At 40.4% G+C, this 19,687-nt stretch overlaps 3 protein-coding genes, 1 long non-coding RNA gene and 1 other non-coding gene across 12 annotated transcripts in view; 2 read left to right on the plus strand and 3 right to left on the minus strand.

Moving 5' to 3' along the window:
- Positions 1-1,306: 1,306 nt before the first annotated feature.
- LOC113744074 (uncharacterized) lies at positions 1,307-1,869 on the plus strand. Its single transcript, XR_003461282.1, has 2 exons — positions 1,307-1,371; positions 1,450-1,869. It is a non-coding gene; the product is annotated as an uncharacterized LOC113744074 (long non-coding RNA).
- A 3,016-nt stretch (positions 1,870-4,885) lies between these two features.
- On the minus strand, positions 4,886-7,633 carry echdc3 (enoyl CoA hydratase domain containing 3). Its single transcript, XM_027291902.1, has 6 exons — positions 7,451-7,633; positions 6,233-6,354; positions 6,059-6,156; positions 5,790-5,990; positions 5,532-5,710; positions 4,886-5,375 (listed from the first exon to the last, which is right to left on the minus strand). The coding sequence occupies exons 1-6, from the start codon at positions 7,585-7,587 to the stop codon at positions 5,222-5,224; spliced, it is 891 nt and encodes a 296-aa protein (XP_027147703.1). The 5' UTR covers positions 7,588-7,633; the 3' UTR covers positions 4,886-5,221.
- Positions 7,634-8,196: 563 nt separating this feature from the next.
- Positions 8,197-8,307, plus strand: trnal-caa (transfer RNA leucine (anticodon CAA)). Its single transcript has 2 exons — positions 8,197-8,234; positions 8,262-8,307. It is a non-coding gene; the product is annotated as a tRNA-Leu (tRNA).
- Positions 8,308-8,667: 360 nt separating this feature from the next.
- kcnj8 (potassium inwardly rectifying channel subfamily J member 8) lies at positions 8,668-13,294 on the minus strand. Its single transcript, XM_027272504.1, has 6 exons — positions 12,667-13,294; positions 11,247-11,395; positions 11,003-11,163; positions 10,358-10,497; positions 10,056-10,272; positions 8,668-9,631 (listed from the first exon to the last, which is right to left on the minus strand). The coding sequence occupies exons 1-6, from the start codon at positions 13,011-13,013 to the stop codon at positions 9,380-9,382; spliced, it is 1,266 nt and encodes a 421-aa protein (XP_027128305.1). The 5' UTR covers positions 13,014-13,294; the 3' UTR covers positions 8,668-9,379.
- Positions 13,295-16,494: 3,200 nt separating this feature from the next.
- Positions 16,495-19,687, minus strand: part of abcc9 (ATP-binding cassette, sub-family C (CFTR/MRP), member 9) — a 45,818-nt gene continuing 42,625 nt past the window's right edge. For 4 of the 8 annotated variants that reach the window (XR_003461267.1, XR_003461268.1, XR_003461266.1 and 1 more), the window contains 4 exons: positions 19,466-19,599; positions 19,316-19,378; positions 18,561-18,843; positions 17,702-17,784 (listed from right to left, as the gene is read on the minus strand). Coding sequence is in view for 4 of the 8 variants with exons in the window: in XM_027272159.1 (XP_027127960.1) it covers positions 17,647-17,784; positions 19,316-19,378; positions 19,466-19,599 (335 nt within the window). In the remaining 4 variants the exon portion in view is untranslated. Of the gene's footprint in view, positions 17,785-18,560; positions 18,844-19,315; positions 19,379-19,465; positions 19,600-19,687 lie in introns of all 8 variants that reach the window. The other 4 variants (XM_027272159.1, XM_027272160.1, XM_027272161.1 and 1 more) reach the window with 1 other exon arrangement.

A 19,687-nucleotide genomic window follows, 5' to 3' on the forward strand; every position in this document is an offset into this window, starting at 1 on the left:
CAGGTAGGTCGCGATGAGCAAATCAAATGCACCTTTATTGGCATCCAACGGGGCAGTTTTTTCATCTTTCTCCACTTTCAGGCTTCGACTCGAGCGTTGGGAAGGTGGTGAGCTATGAGTCTGCGACCACGACGCGGATCTGTGGGAAACCGATCTTAGACAACAACGCCGTCAACCTGTTCTCCTCCGTGCTCATCGCGCTCATCCTGCCCGGGCTGGCGTGGGGGATGTGGCCTCGATAGACGAGGACAGATCTCTAAGACATTTGTTGGTGTGATCACACACACACTGTGTATTATGGGTCTCTGATCATGACACATAGTGTTTAAACTACATGATGAGCACGCATTTATCTAGCAGAACAACAGAACTTCACATCTACTCGACTAACTTCATCTTTCTTTATGATGATGTCCAACTCCTTCGTTTGTTTGTCCTGATGTATCGAAGATTTTTGCCCGTCTCTGATATTTGAATAAATCCTGTCAAAGTTTAAACTTCATTTGTTGTCTGTTTGTCATCATCACGCACACATACATACTATACTATGACTTTTTTTTACTGTTTTTTTGCCATACTATACTATGACTTTTTTACAGTTTTTTTTGCCATACTATACTATGACTTTTTTACTGATGTTTTTGCCATACTATACCATGACTTTTTTTTTTACAGTTGTTTTTGCCATACTATACTATGACTTTTTTTAAAATATGGTAAACTGACTTTTTTTTGTCATACTATACTATGACTTTTTTTTATTTATAGTAAACTGACTTTTTTGCCATCCTATACTATGACTTTTTTAAAATATGGTAAACTGACTTTTTGCCATACTATACCATGACTTTTTTACAGTTTTTTTTGCCATACTATACTATGACTTTTTTTTCACAGTTTTTTTGCCATACTATACTATGACTTTTTAATATGATTTTTTGCCATACTATACTATGACTTTTTTTTTACTGATTTTTTGCCATACTATACTATGACTTTTTTTTACTGATGTTTTTAGCCATACTATGACTTTTTTACTGATTTTTTGCCATACTATACTATGACTTTTTTTACTGCTGTTTTTTGCCATACTATAACTTTTTTACTGTTTTTTTTGCCACATTATACTATGACTTTTTAACTAATTTTTTGCCATACTATACTATGACTTTACTATGTCATACTATGACTTTTTTACTGTTTTTTTTTGCCATATTATACTATGACTTTTTTACTAATTCTTTGCCATACTATACTATGACTTTATTGCAGATTTTTTGCCATACTATACTATGACTTTATTGCAGATTTTTTGCCATACTATACTATGACTTTTTTTTCTGATTTTTGGTGCTCACATGCAGTACTCAGGTAGGTCGCGATGAGCAAATCAAATGCACCTTTATTGGCATCCAACGGGGCAGTTTTTTCATCTTTCTCCACTTTCAGGCTTTGACTCGAGCGTTGGGAAGGTGGTGAGCTACGAGTCTGCGACCACAACGCGGATCTGTGGGAAACCGATCTTAGACAACAACGCCGTCAACCTGTTCTCCTCCGTGCTCATCGCACTCATCCTGCCCGGGCTGGCGTGGGGGATGTGGCCTCGATAGACGAGGAGAGATCTCTAAGACATTTGTTGGTGTGATCACACACACACTGTGTATTATGGGTCTCTGATCATGACACATAGTGTTTAAACTACACGATGAGCACGCATTTATCTGGCAGAACAACAGAACTTCACATCTACTCGACTAACTTCATCTTTCTTTATGATGATGTCCAACTCCTTCGTTTGTTTGTCCTGATGTATCGAGCGCAGATTTCTGCCCGTCTCTGATATTTGAATAAATCCTGTCAAAGTTTAAACTATACTATGGCTTTGTTTTTAAATATGGTAAACTGACTTTTTTACCATTCTATACCATGACTTTTTTTTAAATATGGTAAACTGACTTTTTGCCATACTATACTATGACTTTTTTTATATAGCAAACTGGCTGTTTTTTGCCATACTATACTATGACTTTTTAAAATATGGTAAACTGACTTTTTTACCATTCTATACCATGACTTTTTTTTTACATATGGTAAACTGACTTTTTGCCATACTATACTATGACTTTTTTTTAAATATGGTAAACTGACTTTTTTTGTCATACTATACTATGGCTTTTTTTATAGTATTTAAATATCACACATGTCCTGATTCTAGCTCTCCAGCTGCGAGGATTTCCAACTTTAGTGTAATTTGTATTATTAGACCAGATTATTCATCAAGTAATAAATTAGTTGCAGCCTTGCTACAATCTAAAACTGAAATAATCAGTGGATTCATTGATTAGTTGATCAACACAAATATTATTATTTGGGTTTAGTAAAAATATCACATATGTCCTGATTCTAGCTCTCCAGCTGCGAGGATTTACAACTTTAGTTTGGCCTCTTTGAACAGATTATTCATCAAGAAATAAATGAGTTGCAGCCTTGCTTCAATCTAACATCATTAAAGAAATAATAAATCAATGAAATGCTGCTGAAACATCACAACATCTGAAAGCATCACTCAGCTGCTCTTACTGCATGTTTCTGGACAAATGTAATGAAAAACATCAACGTCAGAGGAACGTCATGACGAGAACTTTGCAGGATGAAGAAAGAAAGTCTGCAGAGGACGTCAGTGTGAAGACTAGTGATGACAAATCTGTGGTACGAGGAGCTAAAAGATGTTTGTGATGTTATTTAGACACAAAGATCTTCAGCTCAGTTGGGATACTTTGGTCCACAGAAGATAAATATGAGAGGAAAGCTCAGAAAGAATAAATCTTATATGTCGCTTGCAGCAATCAAAATCAAATGTTTACATTGACAAAGCTTCCTGTTTCTTTCAGGCTTTTATTTTGAAAGCAGAGTTTGTAGTGTTGAACAGCTGATGGTGTGCACTCCTCAGTTAACACAATCACACCATCATGTGGTGTCTCGGTAAAACTACAAAACTACAGAGAGACAAAGTGAGATGAACTGAACTTAAATGTGTTTGATAAACACGCCTCTTTATAGCAAGTCATTAAAAATAAAACAATAAAGCATCATTCACACAGCTTGTATTCACTTTTATGAAATCTGGAAAATCTCTGAAACAGTCCAAAATATTTAAAAATAATGATGTCATTGAAAAGCAGCAAATCCTCACACAAACTGGAACTAGTGGCTGTGTGGCATTTATTCTTTTCTTGATAAATGACAAATAATTAAGAGATTGTGGCTAATTAACTAATTAATTCATGCAGATTAATTACAAATGGTTACATAAGATTTCTTCTTTGGAGGGAAAAGGGAGGGTTTATGTAACTCTAATTACAGTTTGTATACATAAGTCTTTTCTTTTGTATAAAACTGCATATTTGGTGCCATTTATTTACTGTTTTTTATTTTATTTTACTTAAAGTTATATTTATTGTCTGTTTATATTTGGTGTGCTATGGACATTTTTCATCATTAAAATGAAATTATTATTATTAATTAAATATCAGGGAGTGTGGTAGATTAATGAAGTCCTTCTCTGAGTTAGTCCTTAATTATCAATTAATCCGTAAAATTCTGATTAATCAATTAATTCTGTCTAAAAAAATTTTCTTTTATTTCATTTATACCTTGCATGGTCACTTACTTTTGTAATATTATTTATGTTATGGTCACTACTCTTGCAATAATATTATTATTTGTATCATGGTCACTTTCTTTGCAATATTTCTTACACTATGGTCACTTTACATTACAATACTCTTTGTATATATCATGCCACTTTTATCCTCAGTACTAGGTTTTGAAGGTTGATTGTTTTTCGTGTTTATTGTGTAGGTTATAGATATTTCTGTCTGTTTATTGTGTTTTTTGCCTTTTCTACTTTTTTCTACTTCTGTAGTGTATGCTACACTTTCCTCTGCTGCTGTAACAAGTACATTTCCCCGTGGTGGGATGAATAAAGTATATCTAATCTAAACATGATCTTGATTAAACTTTTAATGTATAAAATCTGAGAATACTGACAAATGTCCATCACGGGATGATGAATCAACAACTGAATTAACATTTCAATTTTAATTACCTAATTATTTCAGCTTCAGCATCAATAATTAACAGACCCAACACGAGGAGGATTTCACCCCCAATTTACACCCGGCACCTCCATGCAGACTGGGGGAGCCGGGGATCAAACCGCCGACCATCGGATCGGTGGATGACTCCACTCCGTTATACTACACCATAGACTTTAGGTTGCTAAGTTACCAAACTTACTGGTAACTTGGCAACTAAGTTTGGTAACTTAGCAACCAAACGCACTAAAGTAGCGGGCAACAACCGCAGTAAAAAGAGAGCAAAGTGTGACCGGAGTCAAATTCCTCATGTGTGCACACAAACCTGGTGAATTCAAATTGATTCTGATTTTGTCTAAGGATATTCATATAATGCTTATTTTAATATTACTTTTTAATTATTACTTCTTCTTTTTTTCTACACCAGTTTGGAAAAAAATAAATCATGTTGCTGGGGCGGCTGCACAAATGTTACAAATCAGAACTGTATAACAAATTCAAAATGTAAAATGTGAGGAAAAACACAGATTAAGATGTCATAGTTAACTTATCTTTTCAGACCTTTCTGGTCGGTGGTTTGATCCCCGGCTCCTCCAGTCTGCATGTCAAAGTGTCCTTGGGCAAGATACTGAACCCCAAATTGCAACCCGCTCTACCTCCTGAGCCACAGTTTTATCAAACAACCAGATCTTTCCAAACTCCACTGTTTGTTTTCAGCCATGAAACCATTACCGAGCATCGTCTCTGCACTTTGGCTTCCACCCCTGAACGTTTGAAATGACTCCTGCTGATTTGTAATCCCATTTATTGCATTTAACATTACAGAAACACAGAGAGCAGCATTTATTTTCCATTAGCTTTATGAGTCTCTTATGTCATTAAGCATCTTGAGTCCTCTGGGTGGTAAGAGCGCATTTCCATTTCATCTCCACACTGCAGCTTTTAAAAAAGGCACACAACGGTTCAGATACTCGTCTTTGTATCAGTGTAAAGGAGGAAATCCTCGGGGAAGTTGACGTACATTTTACTCATAGCGTAGCTCATTGACTTGAGTCTGTGTTAATTACTTCACACCAGTGACCAGTCAGGATAATCACTACATCATTGCTGTGATAAAAGGTCCATCAGTCATGGGCTTTATCTACTTTATTGCTCCACACTGGCTTGCGTTTCTCTATAAAAGCTCGGATCCCCTCCTGTCCGTCTCTTAGAGCCAGGTTGTCAACCATCACCTTGGAGGCGGTTGCATACGCTGCATCTCGACCCTGAGCCATTTGTCTTTGGAGGAAACAAAACAGGGAAGAACACAACGTGTGATTATTATAGACAAATCAGAGGCTCACAGTCTTTGTTTGAAATCTTGAGCCTCAATGGACTTTTAAAAAAACACTGATGACGCTCAGAAAATGTGAGAACACGTCCGTCTGGACTCACCTTTGGAACGTGGCCTTGCCGAGGGCGACGACAGGTCGGCTGGCCTGACACACCCGCTGGGCGATGGCCATCGTCTCCTCCTCCAGTTGCTCTTCTGGCACCACCTTACTGATGAGGCCGTGCAGCAAAGCATCGCGGGCCGAGATGGGAGTTCCCGTGAACAGCATCTCCATGGCAACCTGGGACGAAGGATCATGGTCAATCGATTAATTTATTAATCACTATAAAACACCTGTCGAACGTAAAGAAATGAGTCACCTTTCTCGGCACGGCTCTGCCGATGGCCACCGCCGGCGTCGAGCAGAACAGACCCACGTTGACGCCCGGAGTGGCAAAGGTCGACTTCTGCGTCGCCACGGCGACGTCGCAGCTGGCAACGAGCTGGCAACCGGCCGCCGTGGCAACGCCGTTCACCATGGCGATCACCGGAACAGGTATGTCTTGTATTAGAGTCATGACCTGAAAACACAAGAAGCCAGTGAGCTGAACTATCTGACATGTGCAGCGTGTGGAATGCAGAAACTGACCTCTGCACAGGTGTGAAACACCTTTGTGTGATAGTCTCGGCCCTGAGTTGACGTCAGCTCCTTCAGGTCGTGTCCAGACGAAAACACCGGACCTTTAGCTGTCGCACACACACATTACAAGGTTAAAGCAGCGTCTTTCTCTCTCTCTGTCACACACACATAATAAAAACCCACCTGATATGATGATAACTCTGAGATCGTCACTGTCCACATCGGTCAGGATGTTTTCTCGGAGAGACTCCAGCATGGACAAAGACAGAGCGTTCCTCTTCCTGGGATTGTTCAGCGTTATTCTCCTGGAGAAGAAGAAGAGTGAGCAGACATCAGTGAATCCTTACAGAGGAATATTACAGAGTAATCATCTCAGCATCAGACTTGTGTAACCTGTTTGACCGGAGACGTTCCACTTCCTTCAACGTGAGACCAAACTCGACTAAACTTCCTCTATAAAAAGACGTTCGAAAGACCGTAAAGTTTGAGCCACAGCTGCCCTAAATTAACAGCAATAGTAATAAAATCACGTTTTATGTTTCTGTAATGGTTCATACAGCAGTATGTAGAAGCTCTTTGACCAAAATTAGATAAAATTTACTGTTTTACAAAAGCTCAGTATTATTTCTTCATTAGGATGTTTAAATTATAGTTCGTTACTGAACAGAAGAATTAGTTTTAGTGCTTGAATGTTATGATTGATTCATTTCTGACTTCTCAGAGGAAAAAAGGTGAATTCATCGAGTCCACATTAAAGTCCTTCATGATGCTGGATGGTCTAATGAATGTGTTAAGCACCGTACACACATACATCACATACTCTGCTTATTTGTTATATTCAGTATTTTTCTTTACTTTTATGTATTTTTCGATACTGTGCAAAATAAAACTCAACTCATAACAGAAGTTATGATAATACCCAACAGTTCCCACCATGAGCAAGCACTTGCTTTGGTGTTTCGTTATTATATAATAATAATTATTATTATTGCCACATGTACAGGACGTACAGAGAGCAAACAAGCGATAAACAGTATAAAGAGATAGAAAAGTGTATGGAAGCAAATATAAAAAGATATTAACGGTGTAAATATACCAGTAAAAACAGTGTACACAGTGTGAATAAAGCAAAAATAAAAAGATATTAACAGTGTAAACAGTTTGAATGTAACTTGAATGTAATCTGACTACAGTACACTACTTTATTATATATTTATAAGTTTACTGTGAGTAAATATAAATAATAAATGTTCTATTCATTAATGAGCATGAATTATAAAACAGACACGTTGACCTGTCTGTTTTATAATTCACCTGCAGACTTTCACCTGTGTGTCTGTGACGCAATGCTGCGTTTTCTACCTGGCAACAGCTGACCCTGCGGACGGCGCGTGTCGTTACCTGATCCCGCCGCTCTGCTGTCTCAGCGTCAGCGGTTCCGGTTCGGTGTGAGAGTAGAACCGGGTCCATGAGAGCGGAGCTGAAGTCCTGCAGAGCCGGAACACACCGACAGCCCTGCACAGTGCACCGCGCGCCATGTTTACCTCTGACCCACCTCCACGCTCTGACGTCAGGGCGATGACGTCAAGACGTAGGGATACTTCAGGAGCCAATAGGAATCCACAGTGAGAAAGTCTGTTTTTTAATTTAATTTAACTTAATTCAATTAATTTAATTTTATTTTATTGAATTTTATTTTATTTTATTTTATTTATTTGTTGGAAAAACAAAATTCAAATTAAACATTTGATGGCACTAAATGAAAAAATAAACTATATTCACATTTCTTTGATAAAACACTTCATGTAAACATACCGAACAGGAAAAAATAGATTTATTTATTTATTTATTTTTTATTCCGAATTATTTATTTTGTGGGAAGGAAACAGGAAACAAACATAAAAGAGAAATCTACATTAAAATCATATTAAAGAAGAAACTCTAAACTCCTCCTTGATCGCAGTTTCCTTCAACTTGATGAACTTCGGAGAAGCTTTAACGAATCCTGAAGCTCTTTCTTGAAGTTTTTATTGTCTTAAATCCAGTATCCAAATCATACACTCCACAAAACAGTCTGATCCAGAATGGTGGTTCTAGCCGGCGTTTGTAAAGTCCAGACTGAGTAGGGTGACGGTTGTTCTCCACTTGTCAGGATGGCCGAGTGGTCTAAGGCGCCAGACTCAAGGTTCAACTCCTTCCTGAACAAAGGGACTTCTGGTCTCTGAATGGAGGCGTGGGTTCAAATCCCACTCCTGACATAACTTTGACTAACTTTAATATACTGCTTCTAAAAATCAGCAAAGACGTGGATCTTCAGCACCTGGCTGCTCAAACAAGCCACCAAAGCGTCCACGCTCTTAATCCTGCATAACTTTAAGCCTTAATATAATGTGAACAGGTGAGTTGTATATAAATTCACCCTCAGTACAGTTGTCATGAACGGGGAAATTAGCTACAGAGACCAAAACTGTTTTTTGTACCAGGCTGTAAACATGTTTATTTCTGCTGTGAAACATGGGGACTTATGGAGACTGACTCACTTCTGGAGCCAGCCTCAAGTGGACGTTAAAGGAACTGCAGGTTGTGGCTCTTCACTTCACAGACACAGAGGTTGTCGCTTGGTTTAGATTCTCGTTTTTTGGGGGCATTTGTTTGTTTTTTATTCAGACATTGAAACCACGTCCTGATGAAGTGAGTGCATTTATTCTCTAACATCACAAACGACAAAATAAAGTGAAAAACACACATGTACAGTACAGTGAATGACTGCCACAGTTAAACTGTGACTTTAACCAATAAGAAGGAAACATCTCCCACATCCAACAGTAAATTAGATTGTTTGTAATTATTGCTTCAATGATGATGAATGGAAAATATTATGAGTGATTGTGAGGCCTCACTGATTACTGTACAAAAGCAGAACTTTAGAACTTAGATCAGATTTTATACACAATATATTTGCTGCTTTTACGGTACCGAGGTGATTTACAGACTTCATGACGGAAAGATTGATAAGTAGTGAACCGTTAACTGATTTAACTCCAAACTCGGCAAGAAAACCGCCTCGGTAGGTGACTGTACTGGACACTGCTGGTTTCAGAGGGTGTGTTCTGTCCCGGGTCCAGCCGTGTTCACTGGAAGGTAGACGCTGACACGAGCTAAATTACTAAACATGAGGTAACATTAAGAGCAAAAGTGTTGGGAGACAAGTCTAGATAAGGCGGGGAACAGAAAAAGAACGAGTCCCATCAGAGCAGGAGATACACCAACACCCACGACCCTCCTTCCCACCAGGAGGAGCAGGGCAGCCAGCAGGAGGCAGGCCTCATGTCAGGTGACGGCGTTCAGGGTCTGGCCTCCATCGCTCGGGGTGAAGAACTGGACTTTGGGCATGACGAGTCCCGAGTTGTTCCTGCGCAGGTTGCCGCTGCTCCCCGCGCCTTTGCGCATGGAGTTGTTGCGTCGCATGGAGTTGCGCTTCCTCAGCGAGTTCTGGTGCGACAGCTCGCTCTTCTGCAGAGTCTGGATCAAGATGGACGGCTTCTCGTCCAGTTCTCTGGCGCTGCAGCGCGGCGTCGCCACCTTCGGGGGAAACAACAGAACATTTAGGGCAATAAATATTCAGGTTTTCTGTATCGGAAGGTGGAGGGGCGGCGGTTAAGGAAGCTGCTGGAGCTGAAGCGGTTGCGTTGAATACCTCAATATACAAATCTAAGTTGTACATATGTTTTAGATTTATATTTTGGCAGTCAAATGTTGGCGATAATGCTCTGCATGGTTGCAAAATAAGAAGCTCTAACATGTTTGGATCTTCATTTCCGGCCTAACTGGAATTGAGACAACACTACCCTGCTGAAATGAGCTAACTATACCAGCAAGTACACAGAGTACTACATAGAAACACTAACTAATACTACCAAGAACAGAAGTATCTGAATGGAGACAAGAATTTGACACACTGGACCTTTAATTTGCTAAAGAAGAAGGAAGTTTCCTGAACTCTCACCTTGACCGTGTTGCCAAACTTGGAGTAGTCCACCGAGTACACGCCCTCCTCCTCCGTTACTATGGGGACGAAGCGGTGACCCCACTGGATCTCCTCGGAGACGTAGGAGGTCCGGGCCTGCGTGGTGATCCCCGTGGTCTCCACGACTCCCTCCAAGATGACGATGACCTCCAGGTCGCTGCACTGCAGCTCCATGGCCGACAGGTCGTACAGCGGGCTGAGCGGTCACAAACACACAAATATAATAAATATATAAGTAACAGTTATATTTGTTATCATAAACTCATCCGGCGTCTCCGTACCTGTTTTTGTCGATGATGTGGCAGATGATGAGCGGCGCGAGAAGGAACAAGCTGTTGCTCGCCACAGCGCTCTCTGTCTGGATGTCGATCTGATGGATGGGGATCACCTCCCCCTCAGGTGTGGTCGTCTTCCTCACCACCTGCAGAAGTAAGTACGTAACGCTTTACGGCACTAAGTCACACAGCAGCAACTATTTCACTGATTCTGGTGAAACTGGATCATATTTTATGGAGGAAATGTTTTCTGGTTTTCCCTCTGATGTCCTCCGGCTGCTCCGCCTCAACTCTCTGTGATTTACAGAGTTTATGATGGACAGTGAAGTAACCTGCTGACAGCTGTAGCTGCTGTTAGCTCAGTTTGATAACTCAGGACACCGGGGGAATGTTAGAGTTAGCACCACAGGCATTTTGGACCACCAGGAAGAAGAAGAGGAAGTTTACAGGTGAACGTTTCACAGGGAGTGAAGCTAGTGTCGTGCCAGAACAGGAGCTGGTTTAATGGGCAATGTAATGACGCTGTCAGACAAGAGTAAATGTGGGACTGACTTTTAGTGGTTGGTGAAATAAAAGCCGAGCTGGGCTGACTGCTGCTGGACTAGTCAGTGATATCAGCTGCTGCTGCTGGGTCTTGAGTTGTTGACACACCTGTAACCTGACGGTCGCTCCGATGATCATGCTCTTCCTCAGATCTCCGATACGAATCATAAAACACAGCCGGTTGTTTCTGACGGCGATCACGGCGTGGCGGCTGAAGATGAGCGTCTCAGCTCGACGGTTCGACTGAGCCGTCTTCATGAAGATGCAACCTGAGGACAGAGGGACATCAGAAGGCTTTTGGGTCGGAACCTTCGAACTGAACCTGAACCTGGACACGGTGTCTGACTCTCACCCAGCATGACGGCACTGATGATGAGTCCCGCGATGTTCTGCATGATGAGGACGGTGATGGCGGTCGGACACTGTTCGGTTATCATACGTGTTCCGAAGCCGATGGTCACCTGAACCTCGATGGAGAACAGGAAGGCCGACGTGAACGACCTGAGGAGAGATTTATGAAGCCCTTCAGTGGACAGTCTGCCAAACGGAGTCCATCCTCTGTGATCCGGGGAGAATTTGGCTGACGTGATGGGAACATTTTTTTTTTTTTTAGAAAAGAAGAAGTGAATTCATCTGAAATCAGTCGCTCCTATTTAAGGCATCGCTTTGTTTATGTTTGGGCGACTGTTCAGCGATGAGAAGAAACATTCACAAAGCGACAGAACAGAACATTTAACATCTCTGCAGCTGATTTCCACTGATCACATTTCTGTTTCTTTGACTTCACTTTGTCTGTTGGCACCAAACGTTACATTAGATAACGCCTCATTTGACATCTTGACCCTCTTCGCCTCCCGTAACACTTTAACATTGGATGTGATGGAAATAGAAAAGTAAAAGAACTCTGGCTCCTGAACTGTGGCTCAATAATATTATTAATACTTAAAGTCAGAGCAGCGTTTTATAGTTTGGTCCAGTGGCTCCCAACCTTTGGGTCAGACCCCTCTAGAGGGTCACAAGATAACCCTGAGAGGGTTAATGGAAGAAAAAACAAAGTTCTGATACAGTTTTATATGAATATTTTGTCTTTAAGTGAGTTTGGACCTCAAATAAAACATTTAAATACAATTATCTGACATTTTTAGAGATGAAATGTCTCATTTGAAACATGACAAAGAGCCTCAAGTTTAAAATAAATCAAATCTTTGACAATGTTTTGTATTTTTTTAAAGCTTTTCCCATGTTTTGGGGGGTAATATCTGAATCTGTTTGATAAATATGTGGCACAAAAAGTGCAAGTTGCCCTCTGAAATGTGGTGAAGGAGAAGAATGAAGGGGTAGAAAATCAAAACAGTGAAGCTACTGAGGAGAAAAAAATAGAAAGGAGAGATAGAGGAAGGAAGGAAAGAGGAAATAAGGGAGGAAGGAGGGAGGGGAAGGGGTTGGTGATCTCCAGGAGGAGGTGCCAAACTTTCTTTCCCCCTCCTGCAATCTTGGATTTATTTCCCAAGATCAGTTATGAGAGCAAAAGTTCCCTGACTTCCTGTCATAATTATCATCTTTCTCTCCCTCTCCAAAGATGGAGGAAGAAGAAGAAGAGGGAGATGGAGGAAGAAGAAGAAGAGGGAGATGGAGGATGGATAAAAAGTTTTAAAGAGCGCACAAACAAACAAAAAAGTTCCCCAAAGTCTCATGAAACACTTTTAAAACTCAAAACTTCACTCTCTAAGTGTCGCCTTCGTCACATCTACAGCAGCCTGCGTCTTTCTTACTTGACCTCCGTGACGCAGTGCGTCCCGTTCGACCGATCCGGGTCCAGGTCTCCGTGCGCAAACGCCACCAGCCACCAGCTCATGGCGAACAGCAGCCAGCTGCTGACAAACGTCGTGGTGAAGATGACGAGCGTGAAACGCCATTTCAGGTCCACGAGCGTGGTGAACACGTCCTGCAGGAACCGACCCTGCTCGCGGATGTTCTTGTGCGCCAGGTTGCACGAGCCGTTCTTGGCGATAAAGCGCGCTTTGTTCACGCGGTCCCTGAACACCGGTTTGCGGGGCAACCGTGAGGCGAGCCCGGGCAGACCGAACTCCTCCGGGATGATGCTTTTTCTGGCCAACATCTTCTTTTTTTTCTCTTTTGGTGGTGGTGGTGGTGGTGAAGAAGAAAAAACGCGTTCTAGTCCGTGTTCAGTGCGTAATTACGCACGGAGGAGCCGTGTCCACCTTGCAGGAGACAAACGCGCAGAGCCGTCTCCCTCTGTCGACATTTGGGGATGTTTTCTGGAGCGCGCCGCCTCTGCTCAGCTCTCCTCTGAGGGCTGGGACGGTCTCTGCGCGCTCCTGTTGACGTAGTCCAACTTCCAGAGTCCAGACCCGCTCAGACCAGGGTGCTGCTGCGTTCACGGACCGTTCAGGGACCGTCGGAAAACACATTTATCCATGTCTCCACCAATAAAAGTTTTATGTTAAATGAAGTCTCCTGAGTTCAGTGATTGGTTTGAATCCCTTCATTAGATCAAATTTCATCCACTTTCCACTTTCACATTCATTTGGTCACATTTTATAGTCTATATAATGTTATTTTGTGTTTATTTATGATATTTTAGAGCTGAAATTCATATTAGACAATAGACGTTCATGATCACACAGTGTTCCTCAGTGTTTTTACTTCATTAATGGTCCCACAGGAACTTTTTCTGGATGATTAAATATGAATTTGTTGATTAGAGTTTATAATGTGCAGCTGCTGCAGCTATAAATCTGTTATTTTAAGCTTTTTAAGTGTTTTTCTAAAGTGTTTTGGATCATTTAAAACACATTTCTGCAAAAATAATTTAGAAATTAGGCAAGATGATCTATTAAAAAACACTATGAAAGATAAATGTTATCCCATTTCCATTGTAAACACTTAAAAATATAGAATGAATTGTTAGTTGTTGATAAATATGAGCACGCAGGTCAAATAAGATGCTAGATATGAATTGTTTTGCTTCAGAACAATTGTAATAATTAACTAAAATCACAGATCAGAGAATTTCTAATTCATATGTTTGAAAAATAAATAAATAAATCACATCTTTATGTGTGTTTACGGTGTAATATTTATTAAATAGCATAAACAGTGACATTGACAGTGATATTTCTTTATATTTCTTCTTTTTTTACTCTTTATTCTCTTCAAATCTGTTTTTTTAATCCCTCTAAATGTGAGTTTTGGTCACCAGGTGGAGCCATTTAGCAACATATCTTATATTTTCAGTGTTGAGATTCACGCGCCATCATGTAAAGAAATGATTCACTTCACTCCAAACCGTTTTATTATCATCTCAAGTGTAAAAAACAAAACAAAAAACAGGCACACATAATAATAACTTCTAAATATGTTTAAAAATTCTTGGATATACAGAATGTACACGTTAAAAAAAAATCATGAATCTGTATTTCAGTTCTTTAACAGTCAAATGTTCGTCACGCTCACATGCAGAGGTACTGCAGGTACACGGACCGTCTACGTTAAGTATGAAACTGTCTCTTTACACGTTTGTTCCTCAAAACTAAAGATGGGACGAGCCTTGAGAGGAAAAATGAAAATATAAAATAAAAATATAACACTGCTTTCCATTCTTTGAGAGGGTTAAAAAGGTGGGACAGCTGGACTCATCCGAGACTTCTTCAGTTCTGTCTGACTGGTGGAGAGATCCGAGTGTTCAGCCTTTAGCAGGTCATTAGTGCTCGTTGTAGTTGTGATGACAGAGTCAGAGTCATTTAGGTCAGATCAGGTGGGAACAACAGGCGTTGAGGTCACCTGATGATGGTCGTTAAGAGTTCGGCTATGACCGGATCAACGATCCCGCCTAGGCTAAACACTCTGATCTCCCCATCAGTCAGAGTTATCTTTGACCCTCTAGAGGAATCCGTCTTTACGGATCGAGTCAAGTTGTCCCAGATTGAACCGTCCTTGAAGAAAGATGACCTGTGCGACTGAGAGCCTTCACAGGTCACTGCTTTTCATTACATTAAACCTGTCTTCCTTTTTGTTATAACCAAATAAAATCATTTGTGTTTCCGTCTTTCGTCTCGAGGACAAATATGGTTCTTGGTGCGAAGTGAAGAATTTACAAGGCAGCAGTTTGCAGGTTCTGGCTCACGCACATGCAAGTAAAATAAACACGAAAGATTTATGGAACAAACTCTTGGCCAGGACAAAAATCTGAATGAGGATCAAAGAAACAGGAAGAACACTTAAGAAAGAGATCGATTTAAAAGGAAGAAAATACAGTGAGGGTTTGTTGGAGAAATAAATCACAGGACGAGTTGTGTAAAAGAGGAAAAACCACCGAACTCAAGTGGCAACTTCTTGAGATGAAACATCTGAGTACAATATTTTTTAAAAAATGTTTGTAAAAGAATCTATTTGGCATTTCGTCTGTACAGTACAAAGTCATTTTAAAATCTAAAAAATTCAAAGCAAATTAAGTATAATCGATCAGAATAATACAAAGGGACAATAGCACCACTCCCACAGAGATGGGACGAGTGATTCAAGACAGTTTCCATCAACATGAAACGTCGTTAAATAAGTTTGTAGTGATTTTTGTTCCAAACGTTGACTAAACTATAATCTTTGCTAGAAAGAGTTATCCAATCAGTAAGCTGAGCTCATTAAAGCTGCAGTACTTGATTTTTTTGGACACTTGGGGGCAGCAGAGCGAGCTAAAAACACCCAACATAAAAAAAATAATTCATGATTAATGAAGCATTAAGTTTGAACTTTGAAGAACTCTTTGAATCCTTTCAGAAACTAGAACCGATTCACGTTCTGGATTCTTCAGAAATAAAAAAATCAGTCCACAAAAAACAAAACATAAAACATCTCTGGAGTTGACGGGAGCTCGTGTCGGCTCGTCTATTGTCCCCGAGGATAATAATAATAATAATAATAAGTTCAGCAAAGCATGACTGCAGACAGACAGCGGGTTCACCGGCTTCAGCCTGAGCCATGACACCCTACAGTGTTTGTACTAGTGTAGGCGTAGAAATACAACTGACAGAAGAGTGACGGTGGAAGTATACCAGAAAACTAGTTCATAACTATGTTTTCATCAGTGTTATCATCGGGAAATAAGAATTGTTTGCGAGTCCGTCATGTTTCTACAGTGACTTAGAATGGACGAGCCAAACTCTGGCTCTAAATAAAGCTTTTAAACATTTAGTTTCTGCTAAATTCCTCTACATCTTGCACACTTGTCCTTCAGTAGATTTTTCTTTCTAGGTTCAATTTCAAACATCAAATTTTGGTTAAACAGATTTTTATAAATGCACAAAGTTTATTCTTAAACTGATTGCTCTGCCGAAGTTATCGAAACCATCACAAATCATCTATATTTTGATAGTTCTGTACCTGTTTGGGTCGTACTTTTTTCAAATGTTTGGGAAGTTGTTTGTGTCCAAAGGAAATCTTCACCATGCTCACATCATACAGCATTGAAGATTTGGGGAAAAGACAAGTACCAACAATCCGAAGTAGGACGAGGACTCTGTAAGGTCTGATGACTAATTTTTGGTGTTTCAAAACATACATGGAAAAATTACAGCCAATCCTTTGGGAATGAAAGTTGTAGCTAAGAGATCCGGTTCTTCTCCAACTTCTGGCATGATCTCTACAGTTTGTGTTTTTAAAAACTGCTTTCTGACAGCAACAACAACAGCGTCACTTCTATCAGTTTTACTTCTGTGGCAGAACTTAACAAAATAAAACTGTAGCACACGCTACAGCAGGGTCTAAAATATTTGGATTTAAAATCCTTTACAGTGAGACAGAGCACAGAAACATTCACTTTTTAAAAAAAGGATTTTAAATACAAGCGTCTGCCTTCCTTATTGTTGCATAATACAAGTGTTAGAGAGTAATAAAACGGATACGCGTTGTGCACAAGTTTAAAATAAATGTAACAAACATAATTAAAGACTTTAGAAGTTCAATCAACTTAAAAAGGACATGAAAGGTTCAAACTATCCAATAAACATCCAAAGATACAATCACTTAACAGGCTGGGACTGATTTTAAAGGATATGCCTATCGATGCTTATCGTCCCAGCCAAGAACAGAACTTAAGTCATACGTCCGGAGATTTTTCTTATTGTCAATGAATCTCATGAAAAGATCAAAACAAAAACCTCAGGCAGGAAGTCAGAAAGTTGAGAAACCGACTCACACGTCGTTGTTGTTGTTGTTGTCGTCTTTTCAGGAGATTTGTTGACAACAAGAAAAATACAGAATAAATCCAGCCTCATCTTTTCGATATTCACAGTCGAAAATCACAAGAAAGATATTTAATTTAACTTTCTTTCACATTTCTATTCTAACTCTGTTCTTTTAATCCAGGTTGTTTAAAGGTCAATGATCGAAGAACTTCTCCATTGTTTTGTGTATTTGCTCATTTCCAATTTGATAAAATGATCAATGGAACTGGTAACTGTTGTAAAAGGCAAAAGTATTTCATTGGCTGACTGACTAAATGATTCAAGTACAACTTTTCAAACATATCAACTGATGATCCATGGTGTTTCCGGATCTGTTTTTCTTTCCACTGAATACACAAAGAAGCTTCTCGGTCAGAAACACGGTGTATTATCGGCTTCACTGTTGTAGAATCACAGAGGCCTTTCAGCCTCATTAAGAAACAATTCTACGTGAAAAGAAGATCAACCGACTGATCAGTCTGTCAGCTGTTGGACTGGCTGTATGCGTGACTACATGTCAGCCTTGACGAACGAGGCAAACATCCCGTCCTCTTGCTCCAAAAGAGTCTCAGGTTTGTCGTACTCCAAAATGTTCCCTCGCTTCATCACAATGACCAGATCGGCTGTTAGGATGGTGTGGACGCGGTGCTGGAAACAAAGCAACAACGACAATTAGGTCCTGGTGGAAGAAGTGGTCACTAAAATGAGCGTTTCAGCACACACAGTTATGGTCCCTTAAGCTTTCTTAATGTTGCTGACGTAAAAGGCCTGAAATAGTCGTCCAATGGCGACATGCTGTGAGCTGGACTAACCAGTGGACAATGTCACATGCACCACACAACACGCCACATTCTGTTTTATCTCTTGTTGAAAGTCATCCTATCTGTCTGCCTCTCTTTTAAAAGTTCGCCTTTATTAGTTCTCGAGAACATGCCAAAAAGTGCTTCAGAAATATTACAAAGGTGTTGTTACCTTTATAAAATGTGTCATAGAGATGGAGCTTACTGAATCTGCATCTGAAATATTCTACATAGAATCTAAAACTGAGCCACTTTAGGTCCAGACACAGCCCGGATCAAAGACGCTATAATGCAATATCCGATTCTTTGCAGATGATGTAACTCTTTCTGCTTGAGAAGACAAAGTTTGACACCATCGGGATGAAGATCAGTAACTGAAACTGTCCTCCCTTTAGAATAAAGCCTAACCCTTATTGAAGGGAAACGGGCATCTTATCCAGAGTGAAGGATTCAGATCCGTCAAGGTTTTTAAAGAAGTATAACAAAGTTTCAGACACTGACCGAATATTGAAAGCACTCAATCATGTTTTAAAGCTTAAAAACAATGTAAGTGAAGTAACCTGCAGGGTGCAGGTACATGAAACATCTACCAAAGAGCATGCAGTAGTTTGTTTTTATACCAACCAGGCTGTCAGTGGCAGCGAGGCTTCAGCAGACCCAGATTCAGCCAGGAAAAGTAGGAAAAAACAGAAACAGGTGGGAAAAAAAATGGAAGACGGAGAAAAGACAGAAGGACAGCCAAAGTGGTCTGTGCTGGGCCGATCCGGGTCTACTTGTGAGTCTTCACTAACACACTGAAGAGGCTCCCCTCTTGTGCTAGCAGGTTGGGACCCGAGCCACTTTCCACCAAGATCCCTGAGGAGAAGACCATGACCTGCTCGGCGTCCAGGATAGAGGACACACGGTGCTGGTGGCAGGACGAAGAGGACAGGGAGGAAGGACGGGGTAGAAGACATCACGGAGGGAGGAGATGGAAAGAAAAGTGAAGTACAGAGAGCGAGAAAATGGAAAAGGTGAATGAAAAGAGAGGGTGAGAGTAGAAAGAAAGAGTAAACAAAGGACAAGACAAGTACCACAGAGAGAAGGAAGAAGAAAGCAGGTAAGTGAAAGAGGACTGACTTTACATTAAAGGTACTAGAATATTAACTAGATTAGACACAGTGGAAAACAGTTAGTGTGAAAAGGGGAAAGGACGATAGATGTACATGAAGCTCAAAGACAAAGAGCCACACATCTGCATCTATCAGCACAGAACAAACCTCAGTTAGCTGAAGCATTCTGCTGATAGATCGATAAATAGATTGTTGATTGGTTTTTATCTGGTTGCGTCCCCTTCGCTTCATTTTAAAGTCAACAGGAGGACAGACTGAGGGACTTACTGCGATTATAACGACCGTTCTGTCAGCAAACGCCGTCATCACAACTTTTTGTAAGATGTTTTCCTGCGAGGAAGAAAAGAAAAGTTCATTATCATTATACAGTGTTACGCTTTGGGTCAAGCCATTTGTACTTTATCTGATGTCACACACCGTGGCCATGTCTATAGACGCCGTGGCTTCGTCCATGATGAGGATGCTGCTCTTTCTGACAAAAGCTCGGGCCAAACAGAAAAGCTGCCGCTGACCAACGCTGAAGTTTTCTCCACCTTCCGTCACGACCGCATCTGGACACAAACAGACACACGTTAGGTTATAAGTTTAAGTTTGATTCTCACGGCGTCCTGAAGGACTTCAAAACTGACTTTTAGTGCA

Source organism: Larimichthys crocea, chromosome XX (assembly GCF_000972845.2).
Source record: "Larimichthys crocea isolate SSNF chromosome XX, L_crocea_2.0, whole genome shotgun sequence".
NCBI lineage: Eukaryota > Metazoa > Chordata > Actinopteri > Sciaenidae > Larimichthys > Larimichthys crocea.